General features: G+C 53.7%; 7 protein-coding genes across 7 annotated transcripts; 2 read left to right on the plus strand and 5 right to left on the minus strand.

The window, feature by feature from the left end:
• Window positions 1-351: 351 nt before the first annotated feature.
• CCOS01_11761 (Exo70 exocyst complex subunit) lies at window positions 352-2,327 on the minus strand (the record flags this gene model as incomplete). Its single annotated transcript, XM_060459912.1, has 2 exons — window positions 352-2,057; window positions 2,120-2,327. 2 exons carry the CDS (start codon window positions 2,325-2,327, stop codon window positions 352-354), a joined length of 1,914 nt encoding a protein of 637 aa, XP_060309743.1.
• Window positions 2,328-3,140: 813 nt separating this feature from the next.
• Window positions 3,141-4,739, minus strand: CCOS01_11762 (aminotransferase; the record flags this gene model as incomplete). Its single annotated transcript, XM_060459913.1, has 4 exons — window positions 3,141-3,609; window positions 3,677-3,930; window positions 4,001-4,350; window positions 4,400-4,739. The coding sequence occupies 4 exons, from the start codon at window positions 4,737-4,739 to the stop codon at window positions 3,141-3,143; spliced, it is 1,413 nt and encodes a 470-aa protein (XP_060309744.1).
• Window positions 4,740-7,364: 2,625 nt separating this feature from the next.
• Window positions 7,365-10,208, plus strand: CCOS01_11763 (MCM2/3/5 family protein; the record flags this gene model as incomplete). Its single annotated transcript, XM_060459914.1, has 3 exons — window positions 7,365-7,437; window positions 7,512-10,116; window positions 10,175-10,208. The coding sequence occupies 3 exons, from the start codon at window positions 7,365-7,367 to the stop codon at window positions 10,206-10,208; spliced, it is 2,712 nt and encodes a 903-aa protein (XP_060309745.1).
• A 242-nt stretch (window positions 10,209-10,450) lies between these two features.
• Window positions 10,451-11,810, minus strand: CCOS01_11764 (uncharacterized protein; the record flags this gene model as incomplete). Its single annotated transcript, XM_060459915.1, has 2 exons — window positions 10,451-11,604; window positions 11,705-11,810. 2 exons carry the CDS (start codon window positions 11,808-11,810, stop codon window positions 10,451-10,453), a joined length of 1,260 nt encoding a protein of 419 aa, XP_060309746.1.
• A 2,234-nt stretch (window positions 11,811-14,044) lies between these two features.
• On the plus strand, window positions 14,045-15,961 carry CCOS01_11765 (uncharacterized protein; the record flags this gene model as incomplete). The annotated part of the gene is made up of 5 exons (XM_060459916.1): window positions 14,045-14,088; window positions 14,222-14,492; window positions 14,556-14,878; window positions 14,943-15,447; window positions 15,518-15,961. The coding sequence occupies 5 exons, from the start codon at window positions 14,045-14,047 to the stop codon at window positions 15,959-15,961; spliced, it is 1,587 nt and encodes a 528-aa protein (XP_060309747.1).
• A 574-nt stretch (window positions 15,962-16,535) lies between these two features.
• Window positions 16,536-18,565, minus strand: CCOS01_11766 (choline/Carnitine O-acyltransferase; the record flags this gene model as incomplete). Its single annotated transcript, XM_060459917.1, has 3 exons — window positions 16,536-16,662; window positions 16,742-18,404; window positions 18,523-18,565. 3 exons carry the CDS (start codon window positions 18,563-18,565, stop codon window positions 16,536-16,538), a joined length of 1,833 nt encoding a protein of 610 aa, XP_060309748.1.
• Window positions 18,566-21,879: 3,314 nt separating this feature from the next.
• Window positions 21,880-24,090, minus strand: CCOS01_11767 (SWIRM domain-containing protein; the record flags this gene model as incomplete). The annotated part of the gene is made up of 3 exons (XM_060459918.1): window positions 21,880-23,283; window positions 23,339-23,898; window positions 23,976-24,090. 3 exons carry the CDS (start codon window positions 24,088-24,090, stop codon window positions 21,880-21,882), a joined length of 2,079 nt encoding a protein of 692 aa, XP_060309749.1.
• Between the last annotated feature and the right edge of the window lie 658 nt (window positions 24,091-24,748).

The raw sequence follows: 24,748 nt of genomic DNA on the forward strand, positions 1-24,748 counted from the left end.
TCGTGTGGATAGTTACATCGTTAGTCAAAGCTGCCTTCGGCAGAAAATAACCATACTTGTCAAGGCCTCTCGTGTTCCTCATAAAGCTCTGTGCCTTCTCATTGTACGCTGATATAGTTGAAAATGCTAACACCAAGGCCGCTCCGATTCATCTTCGGAACGAGAGGTGAGATGCAGTATAATGTTTTGAATGTACGAGAAGCATTGCCAATCCATGACTTGGTATCCGCCACCGAAACGCCCTGCCAAACTTCCAGAACAATGCTAAATAAATAAATGGCCGATAAACCAGCCAGAAACCGCAACCGTGAATAACTCAGCGGGTGACATGTAAGGATACACAGGGTCCTTTCAATAGAGCGTCATGAAGACAGCGGCAATAGCAGACTTGTCGTATTTGACATATTTGCCCTTGCCCTTGTCAACCTCGTGGTAACGGTCCCAGAACCGGTTGTAAAGGGGTTCGAGCATCTGCTGAATATCTCTTGCAAGCATCTGGCGCACCTCCCTTTCCATGTTGTACGTCTTGTGCCGGCTCACCATCTCATCAAAGGAGGCGTTGAATGCCTGGAACTTGCTCTTGATGTTATCCTTGTCCTTGCTGCTAAGGCCCTTGAGAATTGAGGCAGAATCAGCCTGTCCGGACTGAGGTCTTGCTTTGCTCGTGTGGATGACATCGAACAAGTGTGTTGAGACCTCTTTGCAATCCATCGTGTACATGCCTGTTGCTTTCTTGCGCCATTGGTCTAGCATGCTCATCCGACCCTCAAGGAGTGGCGCAAGGTCAGAATCGCGAATCATTCGTTCAATGATGACAACGCTGTTAGCCAGGAAGACGCCGATGACAGCTCGGCCACCCTTGAGGACCATCTTGGCCTTTGAGTCCAGTCCTGCCATGAGCATCTCGACTGTGTCTGAGCAGTAGTGTGAGAAGATTTCTTTTCCGTCTGCGCCAATATCAAAGGAAGCAAGACTGGGGATTGCGTCGGTCGATCGTCCATCGGCTGCAGCATTCGACCTCCATCCTCCGTCGCCTAGAGAGAACATGATACTGGAGACAGGCCGCAGGAATTCGACCATGGTCTGCAATCGCTGCATTGTGGCCGATACAACGGGTATCGGTGCACCGTCTTGTGGAAGTGTCTGCATGCCGGCAATCTTTCGTTTCGTGTCATCCAACAGCTCTCCCAATGAAAGCTTCGCAGTCTCTCGCACAGGCCTAAGGGCTGAGGCAAGTGAAGACTTTAGCTCGCCTGTACGCGTCTCCAGGTTGCTCGAGAGACCAGACATGATCTCGGTGATCTCGTAGGCGAGGTAGCAGTCTGTGTCCAAATGCCCCTTGATGTGGTTGTTCAGTTCGCGAAGAGTACGTGCAAGTTCGGCCATAGCGCTCTGGCACGTGGCTTGGAAAAGGGGGCCCCAATCTTCACGGGTGAAGATGCTGCAGATGTTGTCGTACTCGGCCAAAAACGCGCCTTCCATGGCCTGCGCGTATGTACCGATGCCATTGGTGCCTGCGCGGTAGATGGCGTCGGGGTTTTTCTTCTTCGTCGTGTTGACGCTGGCAGCAGCCAGGTTGGCCAAGGTAGAAGAAAGATAGGGCCCTCGTACTTCAGCATAAATCTTGGCAATGGCCGAATCTTGTGGGGCAGCAGCAGCACCAGCATTCTGGCGATGGGTGCTTGAGATGTACGAGTTGACTAGGCCGAGGCGTGTCACCTTGTCTTGTGACAGTACAGGGAATGGCATGTCTTTGGTGATGTAATGTAGCGGTTCAATCGATCGTGGGGTTTCTCCTCGCAACAGTCTGTCGAAATGGCCCTCGAGTTGAGAGTTGCCTGACTTGATTAAGCGGACAAGCTCAGCCATTGTCTGTTGGTTTGCCCGGAGGTTGGAGGCTTGCATGTTTTCAAGTGACTTGGAGAGGCGCTTGATTGAGGCGAGGTAGTTGGAAAGACCAGCCTTGTCCGGGCCGGCACGTATGATCTGTTCTTCGTCATTCTTACTATCGGCGGGCTGACGGAGGCGTTCGATGGCTGCGAGGACAGAATCGATGTCTGCGAGTGAGGGAGCTAATGTCAGCTGAAGCCCTGCTAGGCATGAGCGAGAATAGACTTACTGTTGCCCAAGACCTGGAGCTTCTTCGTTTCTCCACTGAGAGGACCTGCTACTTCTTTGACGCTCTTGCCGGTGGACTCCAACCTTCCCATGCATGCTTGGATCTTCTTGGTCAATTGAGCCGTCTTCTCGAGTCGCGAGTTGAGCACATCAACCTCTGCACGAGCTTCTTCGTCGGCATGGCGACTGGTCGCAGGCCCGACAGACATGGTGTGCGTCCTATCAGCTGATACTGCTATAACACTTGCAAGTTGCGGCCAAGCGTGGTGAAGCAAGGAGTGTCGGAATTGGAGACCGCAGGGAATTGAAGTGTAGGACCGGACCGTCGTCAAGCGCTGTGGGAGTCGTGGGAGGTCGAGATCTGGACGAAGTAACGACTGCCGGAATTGCAATATCGCGTCACCGGTGTTCAATTCCGCGTGCCTTGGGAAGGATTACCCACGAGATCGTGAGATGGCTGGCTCAAAGAAGGTCGAGTGGTCTTCGAGGATACATTGGCAGGCGGCTGGACGGGCGGGGCGAGAGCTTGGTGCGGGAGTGGGACGGTAAAGGGAAGGCGCGTTGTACTCTTGCGGGCACTGGCTGTGTCAGACGCACCCGAATGCGCGCAAGCTGATCAGATGAGGTACGTGTGGTTCTGATATGCTGTCGCCTGTGTGTTGAGAGCAAGTAAGTTCAGGAACCTGGGGGTTGGATGAACAGTTGGGATGGATTATGTCATCCCATGTTTGGAGTGCCGCCCTTCCATGCCTCCGAGGCCCCGATACCTTATCGAGTATCCGTACTTGACTTCACCTCTGCAACTCCAAAGAAGGTCCACGAGATCACCATGCATCGCGACTTATTTCACATCGACTTCTCTCATGACCGGCGTTGAATTTCAATAACTTCACCCAGTCCCTCTGTATTATCATCCAGTACCCATGTGGGGTATCGTACGTTGCCATAGAAGTCTTTCCTTTCTGCTCTCGCAGAGTGCACATGATTCGCAGAATCCGTAGCAGCAACAACGACCAAGTCAATCAGACAGCTGACTCAGACTGCTTCAGTCTTGCGAAGTATCCCTTGATCAGCTTCACCACCGTGTCGGCAATGAACTCAACGTCGCTCCGTGTCACAGTATACGGTGGCGCCACAATGATGTGATCGCCTAGAACGCCGTCCATAGTTCCCGCACCAGGGTAAACCACAATGCCGTATTCCTCGGTGCGCCCAAGATCGCTCATCTCCGTTGCCACCTGTGCTTCTCTGGGCCAAGGTTCCTTGCTCACCTTATCCCGCACAAACTCGATGCCCCAAAAGAGTCCCTTGCCGCGGACATCTCCCACACAAGGCTCGTCCTTGAGGCCCCCTCTCAAGAGTTCTGAAAGCAATTGGCCCATGGCTCGTACGTTGACTAGAAGACCATCCGACTCAATGATATGCTGTACTTCGAGTGCTGCTGCGCATGCAATAGGGTGACCTTGATATGTGTGTCCGTGAACGAAGCAACTGTACTGCGTCAGTGTGGCCACTTTCACCATCGGGACACTCCCAGACACCACCTCATGGACCTCACCTGGAACCCCTCTCCAACACATCAGCTACTCCCTTGTTGACTAGGACGCCGGCAATCGGCTGGTAACCCCCGGCTAGGCCCTTGCCAATAGTCTGGATATCGGGTACTACCCCTTCACCCTCCCAAGCATGAAGAGTCCCAGAGCGGCCCATGCCGCTCATGACCTCATCCATAATAAGTAGGGCACCATGTCGATCGCAAACTGCCTTAACAGCCTTAAAATATCCGCTCACTGATGGGACACAACCCAGAGCCTATGCAGAAATGTCAGTCGACCTCATCATGACTGACGCTACTTTGCGCTTCTTGGGCAGATCGTCTTACGGCCCCAACAACTGGTTCTGCTACAAAAGCGCACACGTTCCCGGGTCCTACCCGGGTAAACTCATCGTCAAGCTCCTGGGCAAGACGGGCCACATATGAGTCATCTGATTCCCCAGGCGCTTTGCCTCTGTACTCGTAACATGGAGACACATGAGAAACGATATTGTCGAGGAGCATCGGCGTAAATTTGGCTCGACGAGAAACGTGACCACCCATAGAGAGTGCGCCGAGAGTTGTTCCATGGTAAGACCTTTCTCGAGCAATGAACAGATGCCTCTGCGGTTCTGGCGTATCCTTCTCTAGGAAGAATTGCCTTGCAAGCTTCATCGCTGCCTCCATAGCCTCGGACCCTGACATGGTTAGCAATCAATCGGTACTGACGGAGTTGATCCAACATACCACTGCTGACTAGATAGGCTCGTGACATCCGACCGCCGGTCGAATCGACGAGGAATTGGCAAAGTTTCTCGCAGGTGGGGGTTGTGAAGAATGTCGAAGGACTATATGCGATGCTATTGATCTGCCTCACCATAGCGTCTGCCACTCTCTTGTCACCATGACCGATACAAGCGACGGCAGCGCCTCCAGAAGCGTCAAAGAGTTTCCTGCCGCCTTCTACAACATAGTGGTGACCTTCACCGCCAACGATGCGTGCGAACTGACCCCGTAGATCTCGATGGAGCACTGGTGAGTGGCTCGCATCAATGAACTCTATGGTATCCAGGGGTTTGAGAACCATTGCGAGTGAGGCACGATATACGTTGAGGCACGGCGTATTGGTAGAGGTCCGTAAGCAAGATCTGGATGATAAAGGGATTAGAGCGGTGTAAGCAGAAGACAACACAGGCAGGCCAAGGTTCGCGTCGAGCCTTTAATACTGTTCACCTCCCATCTCACGAAGCTCCTCATCACAGTTGCTTCTGTATCTGCAATTAATAATGTGTAAGATATCGGCAAGCCGAACCTAGGATCGAGTCCGCCTTTCTGCACTAGGGTCCAAGGTAGCGTACCAAGACCCCGTCGTGGGAGGAGGGGGACGCATTGGCGCATCCACCATGGTGTGGAGAAGGGGCGTGGGCATGGAGAATAGAGTTCGGAGTAGGTAGGTGAGCGATACAACTTGGAGAACCATGACGGAAGCCTTCCACCGAGGCGAATACCCCCGACCAAGCGAGCCGTGATAGCTTGATCTGTCCCCGGTCGTGAGCACAGTGCTCCGCCCCCGTCGAGACGGAGGCACACCATCGGCTTACCCAACGGTGCTCTCTCTCGATGCGTCCTGCCGCTCCAGTACGAAAACGGATAGCCGCGGACCGACGTGCATCAGATGGCACTTCTGGTACCAACCTAGCACTTCATATAGAATAGAAGATGCAAGAAGATCTCCTTGTGAACCAGTCCAACGGCGTTCTGAAAAATTTCACCCATCGACAAGCCCCTGGGTTTCCCAGCGTCTTCGCAAGCTGCGAGTATCCGTTGAAAGAGACCGGACCCACGAAGGTGGAGCAGCTAACAGTAACAGTGTCGGATCATTCCGATGTCGTGTCACCCCTCATCGGGATGCCGACATACTTTCGGGCCGGTCGTTTCGGTGTCACTATCCCGTTCCCAAGACTAGTTAGTACGGGGCCATAGACGCTCTCGTCGCGAGAAGTTTCCTCCCGCCGTAAGTGTGTACAGGTAGCTGGCAACTATACAGGCGTCGTTGCATTGTGAACTTCACGTACGAGGTAAGCGCATCGGCGATATCTTTACACCCTCGTCTCACCCGACGATGCCCGGCCCCCTTGGATTTTCATTTTCGCACTCTACCCCTGTATGCATACAGAGCCGGCTGGGAGTGACAAGGGTTGGCGGATGTGACTCGTCACTAGTGAGATAAAGCCCGAACTTGAGCCCAGCAATGGAGGAAGAGATCCTTTACAGAGGCGACCGACTGGGCTTGCAAGATGCAATCCATGTTGGCAAAGCATCGCGCGCTATCCGCCTGGTGCCGTATTCGGCGATGAACAGCACTGCAAGGTACAAGACACCTCCCTTGGCCTACTGTTGCCGATCGGCTATAAATGGACACGTGCTTACCGGAGGTTAGAGAACCTTAGAGTCTCAAGGGATTCCATTATTCGTACACTCAGTCAATAGAGTGAAATCAGTTCACGAGCTTGACGACCACCAAGCGGATGGCCAACGTTTGACAGCAGACGTTGTATTAAACGATATTGACATAAGTGGGCACCAGAGATTCTGCTTCGTATCTGCACGAAGCCTCTGGGAGCCTGGCTTGCCAGGGTGGCCCAGACTGTCGGGTCCTGGGTACGTGGCTGAGATTATTTGGTGGCAAGTCTGCGATTATTCTACGATTCGGCGGGTGTCCCGTCAGCCGGCCGTCATTGAAAATGGCAAGTCCAATCCTGTAATAAGGACAGATACTTTTGCTCGGCGAAGGACATCGTCGAGGTAACGTGTCATGCGCAAGGAAGGCACAGCATTGATACGGTTGTTATCGGCCTCCCGTGGATAGGGTATGTGAGAAGCCGAGATGTTCTAGGCATCTGGAGTGGTCCGAAATGTGCAAGGCGTAAGATGCGAAGGGTGAGCTGGTATCGTCATGGTGGTAGCGGCAGCTCATTTGCCAGGATGATTGCCCGCAATAGGTGCGAGTCGAGTAACCACGGGACGATGATGGCGTGCCGGAAACAGGGTAGTTTGGCCGTGGCTGGGAAACAACTCCTCATGCCGTGATGGTGCCGCAATGGAGAGCTGCATTTTGGGGCCAACCGTCGTGGGAAGAAGGCCAGACTCTCGAACTCTGGAGCAACGCGGGGTTAGGAAAAAGCTGTGATTACCTATCTCTGTCCAAATGCAAGCTGAGCGCGCGACGGATCATTCTCGGCTTATCTTCAACAATATGATTGATTCATCGGTCAATCCTTGGCCGGGGTTGGGGCTGATTTCAGGTGGTGACAGTCTGCGTTGAAGTGTGTGACGGTTCAAGGTTGATAATGAATTGGGGAACCTGGTACACCGTACGGTATCAGCCAATAATTGTTGGAGAATGGGCATCAGCCACATGCCTCCAGGGGCAAGCCACGGTTGCCTTGCCAAACCAAAACCACTTTACGCGTCCCACCTTGGGGCGCGTCGCCTCGCGTTTTTGGATGGCATTTGGTCCCCTCCTTTTTTTCCTTGTCACTCACACTCTCTGCGGCCGATTACATTTCCCCTCCCCCCCTCGACACTCCAGTATTGACGCTTCTGCACCCTCCCTTGTACCTCATGTTGTCAATTACTTTTGCAAACCTACGCCTTTGATACCCTGTTCTCCCAGTTCAACCAAGTCTCGACTCTGACGACAATTACCGCCATGGATTCCTTCATGCTGCAAGATGCAGCCGCCTTGGACCGCGTGCGCGCAGCCCAGGAGTTCCTCGATCCCCGTACGTCTGCTCTCGCATCACCGTAGGGGTCTTTGCGCCTCTGAATGTTGCACACTAACCTGGTGTAACCACAGAAAATGACTCTCAAGGACGCAGTTACAGATCAGCCATCATCTTGATGTTGCAAAAGCAGCAGAGAAGACTGGTCGTCAACCTCGACCAACTACGTGCCCATAATGCCGAGCTTGCCTCCGGAATTCTTCAAGACCCATTCGACTATAGTCTTGCCTTCAATCATGCCCTGAAACAAATCGTCAAAACACTGCCCCAGTCCGGCGATGCGGAAAAGTTGAACGAGATCTCCTACTACTGCGCATGGGCTGGTAGCTTTGGCATGAATGCCTGCAACCCTCGCACGCTATCCTCTCAGCACCTAAACAGCATGGTGTCCCTCGAAGGCATCGTGACGAGATGCTCGCTGATCCGACCCAAGGTTGTCAAGAGTGTGCATTACAATGAGAATAAGGATGTTTTTCACTTCAGGGAGTACCAAGACCAGACCATGACCAACGGAGTCACCACATCGAGCGCCTACCCGCAGGAGGACGACGAAGGCAACCCGCTTACTACCGAGTACGGCTTCAGCACGTATAGAGATCACCAGACCGTTTCTATTCAGGAGATGCCCGAGCGTGCCCCGGCCGGTCAGCTGCCCCGTGGCGTGGATGTGATTCTTGACGACGACCTCGTCGATAAGGTCAAGCCTGGCGACCGCGTGCAACTCGTCGGTATCTACAGAACTCTCGGAAACAGAAACACAAATCATAACAGCGCCTTGTTCAAGACTGTCATCATCGCCAACCACATTCTTCTTCTGTCATCGAAATCGGGCGGTGGTGTCGCCACTGCCACCATAACCGACACGGATATTCGAAACATCAACAAAGTAGCAAAGAAGAAGAATCTTCTCGACCTTCTTTCCCAGTCACTCGCGCCCAGTATTTATGGCCACGCATACATCAAGAAGGCAATTCTTCTGATGCTGCTCGGTGGCATGGAGAAGAACTTGGAGAATGGCACCCATTTGAGAGGTGACATCAATATCCTTATGGTGGGAGATCCCTCTACAGCCAAGTCCCAGCTCCTTCGATTCGTGCTCAACACGGCGCCACTAGCAATTGCTACCACCGGTCGAGGTTCATCGGGTGTCGGTCTGACAGCCGCAGTGACTTCGGACAAGGAGACGGGTGAACGGAGACTAGAAGCCGGAGCTATGGTCATGGCTGATCGTGGCGTGGTATGCATTGACGAGTTCGACAAAATGTCCGACATTGACCGTGTTGCAATTCACGAAGTCATGGAACAGCAAACCGTCACGATTGCCAAGGCTGGAATCCACACTTCGCTCAACGCCAGGTGCAGCGTTGTTGCAGCTGCTAACCCCATTTTTGGCCAATACGACACCCATAAGGACCCTCACAAGAACATCGCCCTACCAGACTCCCTCCTGTCTCGTTTCGATCTGTTATTCGTCGTTACCGATGATATCGAGGATACCCGGGACCGGCAGGTATCGGAGCACGTTCTGCGCATGCACCGTTACCGTCAACCCGGGACAGAAGAGGGTGCGCCGGTGCGTGAGAACGCCGGCCAAGCCCTCGGCGTTGCCATCAATAATCAAGCCGATACCCAACGCCCGACCGATGTGTACGAGAAGTTCGATGCGATGCTACACGCTGGTGTCACTCTTACCACTGGACGCGGCGCGAACAAAAAGCCTGAGGTGCTCAGCATTCCTTTCATGAAGAAATACATCCAATATGCCAAGACCAGAATTCGGCCTGTCTTGACTCAGGCCGCATCGGATCGCATTTCTGACATTTATGTTGGCCTCAGAAACGATGAAATGGAGGGTAACCAGCGCAGAACCAGTCCTCTGACCGTCCGTACTTTGGAAACTCTGATTCGTTTGGCAACCGCCCACGCCAAGTCCCGACTATCTAATCGAGTAGACGAGCGCGATGCCCTTGCGGCCGAAGCAATTCTCCGTTTTGCTCTGTTCAAGGAGGTGGTCGAGGACGAGTCGAGAAAGAAACGTAGGAAAACCCAGACTACCGAGTTTGCGTCATCAAGCGAGGAAAGCTCATCCGATGATGATGGCGATGATGGAAACTTCAAGAAGACGACAACACGGACACCCGTCCCGAGATCCTCGCGATCGACACGAGGCGTGGCCCGGCCTCGGCGAGCCGCTGCTGGTGCCAGCAGCGCCAACGAAGATGCCCCTGAAAGCGACGCGGATACCCCTGCTGAGCCTGATGTAGTGGAAGACGCAGGAGAGGATATCTACGAGGCGACGCCACGGAGATCCCGTCGCCGCGGTGATGGCACGGCCCCTTCAAGTGCGGCACCCCAAACGCAAACATCGTTTGCTTCATCCATGCCTGCTTCTCAGCTGCCTTCTCAATCGCAAGACACTGGCGAGGATGACGACGAGCTGGCATCGGGAGCAGCTGGCCTCGCCATTGTTGACGAGCCCATCAGTCCCCAGCGGCTGACTGTCTTCAGAAGCGCCCTTGGCCAGCTACTCAACTCAGCCCTGTTCGACGACGACTCTGCCAATGTCAATGCTGTTCTTGAAGCCGTGAACACTAAGTTGCAGTCACGTAGCGGTAGTACCTTCAGCAAGGAGGAGGCCGTCAAAGCTCTTAAGAAAATGGATGAAGCCAACCAGATTATGTAAGTTCCCCCACCTGATTTCTCGTCTTCTGTTCTTACATGACTAACCGAGAAATAGGTACACCGATGGAGAGCTTGTCTACAAGATTTAAGGTCCGGTGGCATGATGTGGGATTGTTTGTGATATGACATCTGGCGTTGGTGTTATGACGGGAAGGCGTCGTCCCTAAGAGACCTTGCCATGTAACGAATGGAAAATCCATCTGTCGTACTTCTTGCGCAGTGGTCCGTAAGGTTTCAGATCTAACGAGTCGCACTTGACGTAAATCTTTTGTCATTATTCGTCTACCTGGTTCTATGTTTATCACCACAGATGTAGCATTTTCCGTGAACTTTACTGCGTTGTTTGGAGACGGGCTCGGAACTCCGCAACCCGGTCCTTTACCCTCTCGCCGTTCCATGTCTCCTCGCCGTCCTCATTTCTGGCTAAGGTTGGTACGCCAACTTGCTCAATAGCGAAGCTGGCAGCTACACTGCCCCATACTGCAGCTTCCTCGACGCACTTACCCCTTGCAAGAGCAACAGCGAGCCCGCCCAGAAAGGTATTGCCGCCACCTGTTGGATCTACCACTCTCGCGCTGTCTTGATGAACGGCCGGGATCCACTGTTCGGTACCAGAATCTACCTCGATCTCCTCGCGAATAACAGCACCTTCGTCATCTTGGAGTAGACCGGCGAAGAGTGCTTCCATGTCGGTGTCCGGCTGAAGGCCGCCCCTCGTATAATCCTTCTTGCGACGCTTTGAGCCTGCCCCGTCGCCAGTAGCGGGATGGCGTTTGCGGCCGCCGTTGCGAGCAACGTAGCAGCCCTTTTCCCCGGCGCGGACAACGAGCGTGAAAGACGATAAAGGCATGCTTGCGAGAAGTTGCTCGCAGGATCTCTCTACCGCCGCTTTCGAAATCTCTCCTGTTTTTGGGTCCAAGCCGTCGTCACCCATGAAACCCGCCAGCTCCGAGTGATTTGGACTGAGGATGTCAATTAGGGGAAGGCAATTTGTACAGTTGAGAAGTTCATCCGGTGTGCACAGGTCAGGTACGGGTTCCCAGATAAATATTGGTTTTATGTACGAATCGGGCGGGCACACGCGTTTGCGGGCTGAGGTGATTTCGGTTACCAAGTCTCTGCACCTGGCCGGAGAGCAGATTAAGTGAAAGGTCTTGGAAAGTAACAGATGAGGCGTCAGGTCCTCTGCAGTGAGACGCTTCTTAGGGGTGGTGTACTTGAAGGCGCGCTTCTCTGCGTTCTCGTATCCGTTCCATCCGCGAGTGGTTAGCCGCTCTGGGTCCTCGCGGAACACGACTGATGTCTCCCAGCTGTTGATGAGTTCAGTCAAGGATTGCGGAAAGTCGGAACCCTTGTCGACGATCCAACCGACCGATGAGGCATCCGGGGCTGGCGAGAAGAGACGGGCTCCGAGGGCACCGTATGAGCCGGCACCGCCGAGAATATCATAGACGGACGGCGTAGGTGGCAAGAAGTGTATCTCGTCTAGTAACTGTCAGCTGGGAATCATGCAGTGAGGGTGCACAGCGGGCTGATGTTGAATTCGTAGAGACGGGACATCAGTGGAGAGGGGTTTCTGACTCACCTATGATGAACATCCCTAACGTCACAAAGTCAATGGCAGGTAATGCCTTGAATTCTTCGTCAGTGAGACGCTGCTCCTTCGGCGACTGTGACTCTTCTTCGGCCATGGTCAAAGCTTTCCAGTGAAAAGGATTATTGCAATGACGGATCAATGTCAGATACGCAATGAGTGGCGTAAAGATTCAGACTGTACGGAGTATCAAATGAGATATATTCCGTTGGCGGAAATGCTGTGCTCCGTGACAGTGGCCACTATTGTGAGAAGGTAACAATTAGACAACTGAGTAGTATCTTTGCAACCAGCCGAAATGCCGTAGTAGGACAGGTGAATCTGAGTGTGATTTTGGGAAGTGAAGGGCTTTTTGAAACTAGGTTACACCCACTTTGCTGTGTGCTATGGGTTATTGGTCGCATCAGTATCAGCGAGAATGCACAATGCAAGCACGGACGAAGCGAGGTGGCTCTGACGGGCCGATATGTTTTTCGGGGAGGTGAGGTGCGGTGAGAGGGCACCTCCCTCATGAGACTTTGCGGGCGATAAAGGTTGGATTGAGAGACAGGCCCGAATTTATGGCTGCTAAGGAAATTGGAGATGCAAAACGAATTGTGGAATTGTAGCTCGAGTGAGCCTCAAGATCAACAACAAACAGTTGAGTAGCAGCGCCATCCATCTTCTCTTCTAATTTACCCCACCCTCTCTAAGCAGATGCTATTTTCGACCCATACACTAAAGACCGCCGTCTTCTACCTTATGGGCGGTTGGTACCTGAAATGATCTCATGTGAAATCCTGCAGATAAGGCAGCAGACATAACCACACGTTAGACCGGCACGTGGCAAGGTGCCTGTGGTAGAAAGGGAGAAAGCTTCCAGAAGCTTATCTTGCCTTACTCAACTCACTTGAGCCAAGAGGGGCAGCCCATTATGGGCCCGGATTCCGGTCTCGGCACACATGGTGTGACTGACAGCCAAATAGCGTCGCAAGTTGTAACCAGGCACATACAGGAGTTACAAGGTGACAAGAGGAGCTCTTTATGAAATTGGCTAGTCGGTCCAAGTCCATTGCAAGACCTTTCCGAGGTTGAGGCGAGGCAAGGTGAGCCATACATGTGTAGCTGCCCACACATGCTGCCTTGGCGTGACGATGTACTGAGCAAGCTGTTAGTGATTTTAAGTGACACTTTCTGTTGCCGAACGACTTTGCTCGACTATCGCCGTCAATAGCCGCTTATTGGTTCCGTATTCACGGACAAAGTGTTGACTTTGGCGACAGCCTACAGAGTATACGTAAGCCGGAGTTCGTTTACTGAGCAAGCTGCTTCCGAATCAAACGGCCTTTTCAGAGTTGCCTAGCATGCTGACCACCGTCATCTCATCGTATGCAAGTGCAGATTGCACTGAATGAGCGAGACTGAGCAGATGAACGGGAGTAATCCCATGCGCAGGAGATGTAGGATTGATCTTAGGTTTCAGCAGACACCTAAGCTTGGTCAATGGGGTGAAATTTCTTCCAAGTTAGAGGTTGATCTGTGAGATATCTTGCGCAAGCTTGGGTAGCCAAGCTTGACAGACCTACGGATAGGAATAGATGGATAGGCTTGGGACCGGGTGCCTGAATAGAGGTAGGAAATGCCTTAGGCAAGGAACTCAAGGCATCCAAAGTGCGCAAGGCATCCGTTCATCAGCTCTGAACCAGCGTGTGGAGCTACCTTACCTGAGGTACCTTGTCCTGGGACCCCAAGCACAATCAGTTGGGTGTAAGGTACTCCGTACCTGAGCTTCCTTAAGAGGTACAGTGTCTCTAGAACAAAGATACGTACTGCCGCGTCTGTTCCCCCCCATCTGGCATGACATTGGATGCTTGCGATAATACCCATTCAAAACACCTCTTCCGCCAACCTCGTAGCTCTCTGCTCAGTTATAACATCTTCAGCAACAGCCGACCCGTTGCTCTTTGCCAGGTGCATTTCGCCCATCCCAGCAGCTCCGCACTAGCTGAAACTTCACGCCCAATCTTTTGGCTCTCCCCCAATCAACCTTGCAATAGTGGCTTTGCTGTGTTGAGCTGTTTCGACAGACATCCTGCACGAAGCTTCGGTTGCATTGAGCTCACTACGCGTTGCAACAGCCCACCCTGCTATTGCCCTCGCTGTCATTGTCGGTTTTGTTCTTGCCATTGCATGTCCACCGCGTCTCCCGCTACCGATCTCCGTTCTCTGACGCCCTTCGTCACACCGTCTCTGTCCGTCAGTGCTTACCCCCGGCCCATCGCCGCCGTCCTATAACCTCTCCTGTCGACCTTCTCCTTGCACCAAGCTTCGGCTCCCCCTCCTTTGCCCAACATGGCAACGAACAACATGCATAACCTCACCACCCTCATCAAGCGGTACGTCGACCGAAATCCCATCAGCCCGGACTACTCTGCATCCAGCTCTACGGCAACATTGACGAGCTTCAGCTCGCTGTTGCTCCTATTCTGGGCCCACTGTCAGCGCACTCGTTGCTAACCTCGAAACAAGGCTCGAAGCTGCTACGGCTAGGCTCGAAGATATCGCCACCTCTACCATCGAGCTTCCCCAAGCCGTTCCCGCCCTCAATCAATCCGTCGCCTCGCCGCCTGCTGCTTCCAATGCTCCCGCCCCTCCCCCGCCGCCGCAAGCCGCCGCCGCCCCCCAAGCTCCCCCGGAGCCAGTTCCAGAGTCCATTGAGGAGTTCGATCAATTTATTGCCACATCGGTCGAGAAATATGTCAAAACCAGTCAGCAACTTGGAGGCCTTGTTGCTGACCAGGTCAGTCATTTAAATACACTCGCGAATCATTCGTTATTTGGATGTTGACCAGGGTCTCCGTAGGCTGCCAAAGTTCTGCAAGGTTTCCAAGCCCAGCGCAACTTCCTGCTCATCACCACGAAGGCCAAGAAGCCTGATTTGAATGGCGCCGAAATGGCTGTCTACCAGGACCTCCTAAAGCCCATTAATGAAGCTCTTGTAGCTGTCAACAATATCAAAGAGTCCAACCGAGGGTCGCCAGTTTTCACCCAGCTGAGCGCTGTTGCTGAGGGCATCATGGTTCTCGCCTGGGTCACTGTCGACAATCGTCCTTACAAACATGTCGAAGATTCGTTGGGTTCTGCCCAATTCTTTGGTAACAGGGTGTTGAAGGAGCAAAAGGATAAGTGTGTCTGCGCCAATGATTCGATGTGATATTGAAGGACCCATGGCTAATGCGGTATACCATAGGGATGCGCAGCAAACCGAATGGGTGAACGCCTTTTACCAAGTCTTCCGTGACCTTGCCGACTACGTCAAGCAAAACTTCGCTAGCGGCATCCCCTGGAACCCGAAGGGTCAGCCAGCTCAGGAGGTTGCTAAATCGTTGTCCGCATCTGCAGCTTCTGCCGCTGCTCCTCCTCCGCCACCCCCGGCCGGCGGTCTTCCGCCTCCACCCCCGCCTCCTGGACCTCCCCCAGTACTGGATATCAAGGAAGAAACCCCCGGTGGCAAAGGTGGACTGGGCGCCGTGTTCTCCGAACTCAACAAGGGCGAGGCTGTGACGAAGGGTCTTCGCAAGGTCGACAGATCGGAAATGACGCACAAGAACCCGTCCCTTCGTACAAGCTCGAAAGTTGATGGAGAGGCATCAGCACGCGGCAAGAGCCCAGCTCCTGGCAAGAAGCCTAAGCCAGAGAGCATGCGCGTCAAGAAACCACCAAAGAAGGTGCTTGAGGGCAACAAGTGGACTATCGTATGAAAGCCCCCTATTATTATGTTTTGAATGGTATGTCACAGATGGCTAACTTTCATATAATATGCAGGAAAACTTTGAGAAGGAGCCTCAGCCCATTGAAATTGAGGCGTCCATTTCGCACTCCATCCTGATCAGTAAGTGCAGCAACACTACCATCATTGTGAAGGGCAAAGCAAATGCTGTGACCATTGAGAACTCAACTCGTCTGTCGTTGATCGTGGAGTCTCTTGTGTCTACTGTGGACGTCATCAAGTCTCAGAACTTTGCATTGCAGGTCATGGGTGCTGTGCCTGCTGTCTTGATGGACTCAATTGACGGCGCTCAAGTCTACTTCAGCAAGGAGAGCACAGACACCAGGATCTTCTCGAGCAAGTCTTCAGGCATCAACCTCAACGTTATCTCGGGAGAGGACGAGGACTATGTGGAAGTACCGCTTCCATCGCAGATTTGCTCCTACTATGATGAGAGCAAGGGCGAACTCGTCAACGAGATTGTCTCTCACTCAGGTTAAGATGAGTAGTTTCAGCTGCAGCTAAGGAAGGGGGATTAGACTGGGAAGAGCCAGAGTTGGGTCCATTTGTAGGAGTAAACATGGCGGCGGCATCTTTTGTTCCCCACCTCACATAGCCTGCTTCAATCTGGAACTGTGCGGTTTCGATTTGCCTGTTTCAGTCACGTTACATTTACACATTGCCCTGCAACCTTCATACCCGCATGTTCAATAGAGGCAATAGAAAGCTGTCGAAATGATGTGCTTGGTACTACCACTCGAGTAATGGGGAGATGCAGTGTACATAGGCCCAGAATGAGAAGACTGCGAAGGGGGAAATTCTTCAATATGATCGCGGTGGTGCCGACACCACCGGTCACGTCTATCAGGTTGCCAGAGACGCTTCTGCTGTATCGGTGCAAAGAACGACCGGTCATCTACATGTAACCATATATGAACACACATACACACCCTCACATAACTGACGGAGCGCCGGAGCACCCTTGGGATATTGGTCGACTTCTCTTCTCTCGCCCATATCGCCAACGACAACTCCTCTCTCGTCCCCTCTCTTACAAAGGATTTCTATCACCGTTTACAGCTTAGCCTTGGCGGGCTTAATGGTAGGGATGAGCAGGTCACGCATCTCGCCGGCGGCCTCGTTGAGGAAGAAGCTCATGCGCTGGCTGCCCAAGCCCTTGGACACAACGTTGAAGTTAATGCTACGCAGAGATTAGCTTGTTTCTTAGTTTGTTGGGGGGAGGCTACACTGCAGCAGACGACAGCACACAAATCACGCACCTGTTCTCGTTGATCATGTAGGCAATTCCGAACCCGCCGTCAATGACCTGACTCCATCCGTATCCGTTGAAGTACTCTGAGCTAAGCTGTGATGAGGACAGGTACCACGAGGAGGAGTAGGAGAAAGCCGGGTCCTGGTAGATGGCAGGCAACTCCTGGCCGGGCTCGAGCAGCCTCTTCAGACCGAACAGGTGTCTGTCGACACCCTTACCGTCTGAGGCGGCAGTGATGTACTCGAGGTGGGAGTCAATGGCCTGGCGGAAGAGGTCGACCTTGGCCTTGTCCTCGATGTTGGGGTCGGCCATGGCGTTGCACCACGAGACGGAGGCGTCTGACACGGTTCTACATGTTTCGGTACGGCCTTGCTGGAAGCGGCGGGTGGCGGCCGACTCGTATGTAGGCCGGTTCTTGCCGTACATCTTGTGGTAAGCCAACTGGATGATCATCTGAACGTAGGCATCGGGCGAGCACTTGAACTTCTTGATGAGTCCCTTGCCGTAACCCTGATACGCCTGAACGGCCAGCTCGTGTTGGCTAATGACATCATGGAAATCTTTTCTGGCGCGGTCGATCTCGGCCTGTACTTCCTTGGTAATCTCGAACTTGACGACCTGGGGTTCGGGCAGGTTGGAGCGGATTGAGGGGTCAGAGAGGTCAAGCTTGTTGTTGAAGATGAGGTCGTTGATGAAGTCATTGAGACGGTGGGTAGGGGTTCCGTCCATCATGGAGTGCTCTCCCATGAATCCCGACGTAGCATTATCATTGACAATGAACTGGAGGGGCTTGTCGTACCAACGGTTGGCGCCGTCACCGTGCCAGTACTGATGCGCGCGCTCCTCGAGAGTGACGGGAGCAGCGTCGTCAAGGCACACGACAAAGGAGGATGCCTCAACGGCTTCCAGAGAGGCGGCGTTCTTGGGACTGGCCTTGAGAAGGATCTCGCGTGCATCTGACCAGACGTCACGGTTCTCACTGGTCAGAGCGCCCACGGGAGGGACTCTCTGGGCCAACTCATATACCTTGTTGAATTGCTGCTCGAGCTCTGAGGCGTTGAGCTGCTTGCCGTCCACCTCGTGCAAAATCTTGAAGATTTGGTTTTTGCGGATCGCAATGATGTACTTGTGGTCCTTGTGGGAGAACTTGGCGGGGTAGTCGGCGGGTTTTGCGGCGACACGGCTGGTGTTGAACATCCACTTGTAGCTGTCCATGCAGATAGGCAGTCTCTTCATGTACTCGGGCTCGAGTGTGCCTTCGTCAACCTGCTTCTTGAACTCGAGGACAGCCGAGGTGATGGCCGCGGCCCTCTTGGCAGGGTTCCTTCTCCGGCGGTCGTCACGATGAGAGTAGAAGTAGCTCACGTAGGGAACGACGGGGTCTCTGTAGCTGAGGTATGCCGCATCGTTCCACCACTCGTACAGCCAATTGCGGTGCGCGGGATCCTCTCTCCGGGCGAGCAGCTTCTCCTGGAGCTTGCTGCCGACACCACCGGGCTTGACGAATTCCTCGACGGCCTTTTTGCTGGTGGCGAACTCTGATTCGGACAGAAGGGGGTGGAGGGTCTTGATGTAGCGCGCGGCTGTTTCTTCGAGAGTCGGCACAGGCAGACGGGGTAGAGAGTCCTGGAATCTCAGCATGGCGCCCTTGGATTTGTCCTCAACATATCCTGTACGCAATTCACCATGTCAGTCGGGCGCGGATCAATGCGCCGAGCGATGCGCATCCTCGGTTATTCAAGGCGCGAGCGCAAACGGCTCGAGAATGGTTGGGGAGTCGCAATTTACCTGAAGGGAGGGAACTGTTGTTCCGCTTTGCTGCAGGAGCCATGGCTGCAAAGGTCTGGAGAGAGAGGAGACGTGGTTAGAGAGTGTGAGAGACAGAGCATGAGGCAGAGAAGATATGTGTTTTGTATGAGAGGATGTGAGAGACGGAAGAGAGAAGCTCCCCAAAAGTAATGGATGGAGCCGAAGAAGCGGAGCGGGGTGGGATCAAGGATGATGGCGTTGAGCCGAGGCCAAAGAGCAGAGCAGAGTAGAGAGAGAGAGAGGATAGCGGAAGGGAAGATGCAACAGCGTCAACGAACAAAACGTACCGGACGATTAAAGGTCAGATGTCTCAAAGAAGTCCTTGCCGTGGCAGACCTAGCCTCCAACGCTCGCAATGCGGCCGACATGACCAATTCTTGAAAAGGATTAAACGTGTGGTGGTGTGTGAGTGGTTGGGTGGTGTTAAAATAGTTGCAGTGCAGACGCAGTGGTGGCACGCACGAAAAAAGGTAGCCGCAGAAAGATCCGCGGCAGACGGCAGACGGGCAGGCGATTCAGTCGAGTGGCTTTTGGAGCCGGAGCGGGGGCTAGCCGGAGCGAGCGAGGGACGAGGACAGAGTGACAAGGTGATAGACTGACGGATACAACAGACACCTTCAGACAGAAGGGGAGACTTGGAGTGAAGTGGCTGCTTGTCACAAGCCAAAACGTAGGTGCCACGCGGGAATCCCTTTATTACCAGCAGCAATGTCGACCACAACAGGGATGTGTGGATTCTGGGCTAGCAGTGTGTCTGTAGGTAGGTACTCCGTACTCTGTCAGGTACTCCAAGAGGAGGCTGCTGCGGTTCGGTACGGGGTCCGGCTATGGGGAACAGCTGGGGTATGGGGTGTCAGGTTCTCTTTCGAAGCCGCTGTAAGCCAGGTGCTTCCGACGATGGGGCGGTGGGGGTGGGCTAGTTTGTCGATACCTCGGGCTGCTAATGTGGCAGAAGCGTCCCCAGGTGACGGGAATGGATGCTGTGTGAGGTTGACGAAGACACTGAGGTGAGGTAGTGAGCCTGTCCTGATCTCAGAATACCTAAGGTAGGTAGGGCCGCGAGTGATGGCGTGGGATCGCGTCTTGTCGATAAGGCGGCTGGTACTCCGTAGGAGGATGGGCCGGTGTAGTCTAGGTAGTTCAGCGCCGTAGGGACCAAAGTAGTACAGGCTACCAGAGAGGATACATGTACCCTTTGCGATCCAGAAAAGAGCGAAAAGCTATAAGTACTGAAGAAGACCACCTATGTCAAGGGACTGATCAAGAGCGAGGTAGATGAAGCAAGAGGTGTTGAGAAAAGGCAAGAAAGGGAGAAAGAAAGAGCTGCGCTATCTGGCGTCCTCCGGGTAGGTATGTCCCTATGTTATTATGACAAGCCGGACGGGACCGTGGTCCGGAGCACGGTATCAGACACAATTCATTCTTGACCCTCTCAGACACCAGGTCTCTGACCCTTTTCTCCCCTGGCTTCCGTTTTGCTCAGTTCTCATTCTAGAGGTTTTGTAGCACGATGCCCGAACGTCCGGCGGAGCGGCGGAGATGGACCTTGAGTTGGGGAAAAGGGCACGCGCGGCGCGCCATGCGCTACAGGCCGCATACCGGCGGCTGCAGCACCGCAGAACCCAGACGGCAAGTCTGCCAGTCTGCGATTGAGTCTCGGCCCTCCATACGTGCGCGCAAAATTTACCGGATCCCATATTGACACCATCTTGCACTCGTTCTCCAAATTCCCTCACTGGCTCATTGCCCCTCGGCGCATCGCGGTGCAGCCGGCAAGGTGTCTTCACTACCTTGGTCATCTGGTGTAGAAGCGGTGGATCGGGACTTTGAGCCGAGGTAAAACAGGGGTGAGCAGACGTTAGCTCCAGAAGCTAGGTAGCCAGCCCCATGCACGCAGCTTTTACCCCGTACTTTTCTTCTTTATGTATGTACTACGTAGTAGGTACGTACGATGGTGCCGACCCCCATCAGTGGATACGCACGATACGGTACATACGTAGTAGGTAATGAGTTGTAACTTGTACGGATACGGAGTATGCGCACATCCTTACCCCAGTATCCGTACGAAGACTCCAGTTGATCTCCATCTCTACTATCTGGAGAAATCCCCTCAATCTGTTCTCCTCACAAATAGTCTCCGAGGCCGGAGAATCGTCGGCTCTCTGCCATTCCTGAGCCTAGGCTCTCGGCTGGATTTACCTAGGATGCTCGGTCGAATACAAATGACTACCGGTGCTCATCGCATTCCGTCTCTGATGGGAGACATATCATGATATCAACCGCCCTATTCGTCAGTGCGGAACACACCTCCAATTCGATTCTACACCACTGGCTGAGGACGAAGACTGATCCGGTGAATATCATATGTATATTACCGGATAGGAGGGGAGCCCCAGACGATACCGGACTGGACCATCGGAGGATCGAACTGATCGATGTCCCCTTCCGTTTACCCGGACATCTTGGCATCTCGACAGCTACCTGAGGCGGGACAGTCAGATACTAGAATGCCTCGAGAAAGGGTGCTCCCAAACCTTGGCGGCAAGGCGCTTTCTCTTTGCTTTTACCTTTTTGCTTCACCGGCCGGTTCATGAAGCACGGCCCCACAGACCGGACGCATGCCACACCAGCCTAGGTCACGGCCACGGTCAGGGCCGCGGTCACACGGCACTTCATCTCACAGATTGCGGTTGACCTCAGCGTCCCTAAGCACCACTACCGCGCCGTACGCGCATTAGTGGAGTGGCTTGCTCAACGGCCACAAAGTAGATCACCTTGACTTGAGCTTACCCATGCAGCTGGATCTGACAACCTTATGCACCATGATTCTTTCCAAACATGTGAGACTAAGCTAACATAGCACATCCATCAAACTACCAGCACTGCTTCACCATGAGATCAATACCAGGTACAGAACAACACATTAGCATGTGTCAGCGCCCTGTGCCCATGATGTGAGCTCGTAACTCATTTGGCAACCACATAGCTCGAGCAATCACACTGCCGTCCGCAGAGAAATGATGAATTCCCTTAAGGTCTACACTTCACACGGTGTTGGCAAGATGGAAAGCAGGTAGAAAACCGGTAGTGCAAGTATCTAATACAATTGCGTAAACGACAAGAAGTCGTCCAGCCATAGGAATCCCTCCGACGCCTAAAATCATCCAGACTATTTCAATTCACCACAATTATTTGTGCCGTTCCCTGTTCATCACCAAACCAAACCCCTTGCAAAATACAGGGACCCCGTTCTCCGCCCACACGCAGAGCAATATTTGTCCCAATGGATCTCATAAATGTCTTCTTCATGGAAGAGACACCGTGCCATGAGCTGCATCAAGCTTCGAAGCTCTTAATCTGCCCTCCACTGCTCAGTGGCTGCACAGCGCCTGCTCCAGGCGCCGCCTGGAAGGTGAGGTTGGCTCCGTCAGACATCGCATCCTGGGCTTGCTTAAGACCTTGATCACCACCCGTCTCGACTGCCGCCTTGAGTCCATCCTGCACCTCGCGGACGCGACGCTTGAACGCGAGGCGATCCAAGAACAACTGTTGCCGTCCTCTTTCGAGCTCTCTTCTCTCTGCCTGCAAGATGGCCTCCATCTCGTTGAAGTACTTCAACTTCAACTCCAACTTCTGCAGAGTGAGGTTGGCCGCAGCGGACACTAGTCTTGTCATCTCACGTTCCTCGTGGGACACCAGGCCAGCGGCCCGGGCGCCCATGGTGGCCATAGGAATGGTGGCCAGCGTCGTCGTCGTCGTAGTAGTTGTCGTAGTGACGTCTTGGCGGATATCAATCTCCATTGAGTCACCGTCCTTGTCCTTGCCCTTGCCATTGGTCACAGCTTGCTCCTCTGAGTTGCCACCCTCAAGTCGCTTGCGAAGCTTACGCGTGAGCTCTTCGGCAGACTTGTTCGCCGCAGCCGCCGTACTGGCAGGGTCTGCGAGGCCGGCAAGGAAGCCGACGACGGACATGACCGGGTTATCCGCCTGACTGAAAGGCAAATGGCCGCCCTGCTGTCCAAGCATTGCAAGGCCGGTTGGTGCATTCACGGCAAGGTCCGAGTCCGCATACTTGCCCTCAATGTCCAAGGACAAGAATTGCAAGACGCACTCTTCGCGTGTTCGCGTACCCACGTGATCCGCAATTTCATTCCAGTCGTCGTCCATCCTCTCGATGCCCTCAAGCAACCGAAGGATTTCGGCATCGCTCCACGGTGCGTCTCTGTCAAGGACGGTCGTGTATGTAGGGTTTTCCATGCGGGTGAATTGAGCGCTTGTCTGGTTGCCTGGAAGATGACCCTCGAGGAAGCAGCTTGGGCAAACGTCGTACTTGGTCTTGGAATTCGGGTCGGCCTGAGAGCTGTGGTAGTATAGCCTGGTGCAGTCGATACCGCAAGTGTGACAGTTGACCTTGACAATTGGTGTCTTGGTGGCATCTTCGATACCCGAAACTCCGTTCGTCACTGGCGTTTCGCCATTGGTCTTTGGTTCGCTCTTGTTGAGTTTTGTACCCTTAGCGCTTGCTTCGTAGATGTTGCGGCTGACTTCCAAGTTAAGCTCGCTCTTAGCGACCGGTGTTGCCGCAGCCTTCTTTTCTGTATCGGCACTGGGCTTGCCAGCAGAGACGACGGCGTCGGCAGACGGCTGCCACGGCTGTAGACCGCGTGGGGTGTCGCAAATGATCTTGAAGTGACCAGTGAAGGGGGGGCCGACATGCGAGGGCCGTTGCTCTGCATCAACCTACATCGCTTCAGTCAGTTCACCATACAAGACAGCGCATCGATTTTGATCCTACCTGGTAGTTAATCAAACCCCACTGCTCGAGGAATGAGTGGACGCGCATGATAGCGCAAACATCTCCAGCCAAGTTTCGTCTGCAGGCCGTGACAGTAAGGTATTCCACGGGATTCAACCTGTAGGTGTTGATCATGAAATCACGGTAGTCCTTATAGACAGCTGGTGTTTTACTGCGGTTGCGACTGTTGAAGAACTCGGACATGGCCTTGCGCTCGATGTCGTTGATCGTGTTCATGTCGAACCAGGTACTGTAGCTCGGCAGAACGATAGCGTGCGTTTGCGAGATAAGATGTTCTCGAGCCGCGTTTTCGAGTGTCTCCTTGGTCTTGGAGTCTTGCACCTCCGCATCGTTTCCAGCTGCAGCATCATCGCCGCCCTTTGCTGCTTGGCCATCCTTTGTTTCGTCGCGGGCACCGCCCATTTCCTCGTCCTGCGTAGCCTCGGGCGCGGGGCCATCGGGGGCGTCGAGGGGATTATCGGATGTGACGCCTGGTGCGGGTGTCGCGCTGTCCTGCTTGATGCTAGGCTCAGCGACCGGGCCTTCGGTCATCTGGACATCTAGAAACATAGTCTTGTTAGATGCCGTCAATTGTACCGATGAAAGCAATGCTAACGGGGTCGCCAATGACACGCACCTTCGGCTCCATCTCCCGGAGTAGGCGCGGCAGGTTGCAAAGGTGGTTGCGAAAGGATAGGATTGCTGCCAGGAGAGGCGGCGTTGGAAATTCCGTAGTTGGGTTGGTCCTCCATGATGACTTCTGATTGAATGGATCTTAGGAGGAGGCAGGCACCCAAACTCTTGTCGAGGCGCGCGGAAGCTCAAGGGCGCGACGCGCAAAATGGAACACAAATTGCACGGATAGGATGCCCTATGACATGCGACTGGTGGAATTGATTGATTGATGATGCAGCCTGTGGGTGTGCCCCTCCAAAAGCGCGTGGTTCTTGATGGGAGATGAAGAGGTGTGGTCGTTATGGAGTCGCGTCTGGATCTGGAGAAATTTTGGCGCGAAGATACCAGGGGAACTGCTCTGTCCTTGGGCTTCTCCAAGTGTACCTTTTCCCTGCGCAATCCCTCTCCCGTTGGAAGCTGAAGCGCGACGCCAGGTCCAGCTGATCACGTGGTCAAAGAGTGTCACGTGTCGGACTAGTATCGCTCACCATGACTAATCTTCTGGTGCACGTCCCTTGTTCAATGTCCTGAGTCCTGAGAAGCTTGGTGAGGCCGAGAGCTCGGAGCATAAAGCCGACTGGGTTGCTGCGGCTAATCTCACCCCCGGCCCAAGCCAGAGCGTCTCTACCTCTGATGACGGCACTTTGACAGCTGAGAAAGGCTTCATGCGAACTCGGCCTAGTAACCTCGGGCCGTGTCCAACCGTTCCTCTTCAACTTGAGATCCTACACATCA

This window comes from Colletotrichum costaricense, assembly GCF_030867565.1.
Source record: "Colletotrichum costaricense strain IMI 309622 chromosome Unknown Scaffold_13.1, whole genome shotgun sequence".
Lineage (NCBI taxonomy): Eukaryota > Fungi > Ascomycota > Sordariomycetes > Glomerellales > Glomerellaceae > Colletotrichum > Colletotrichum costaricense.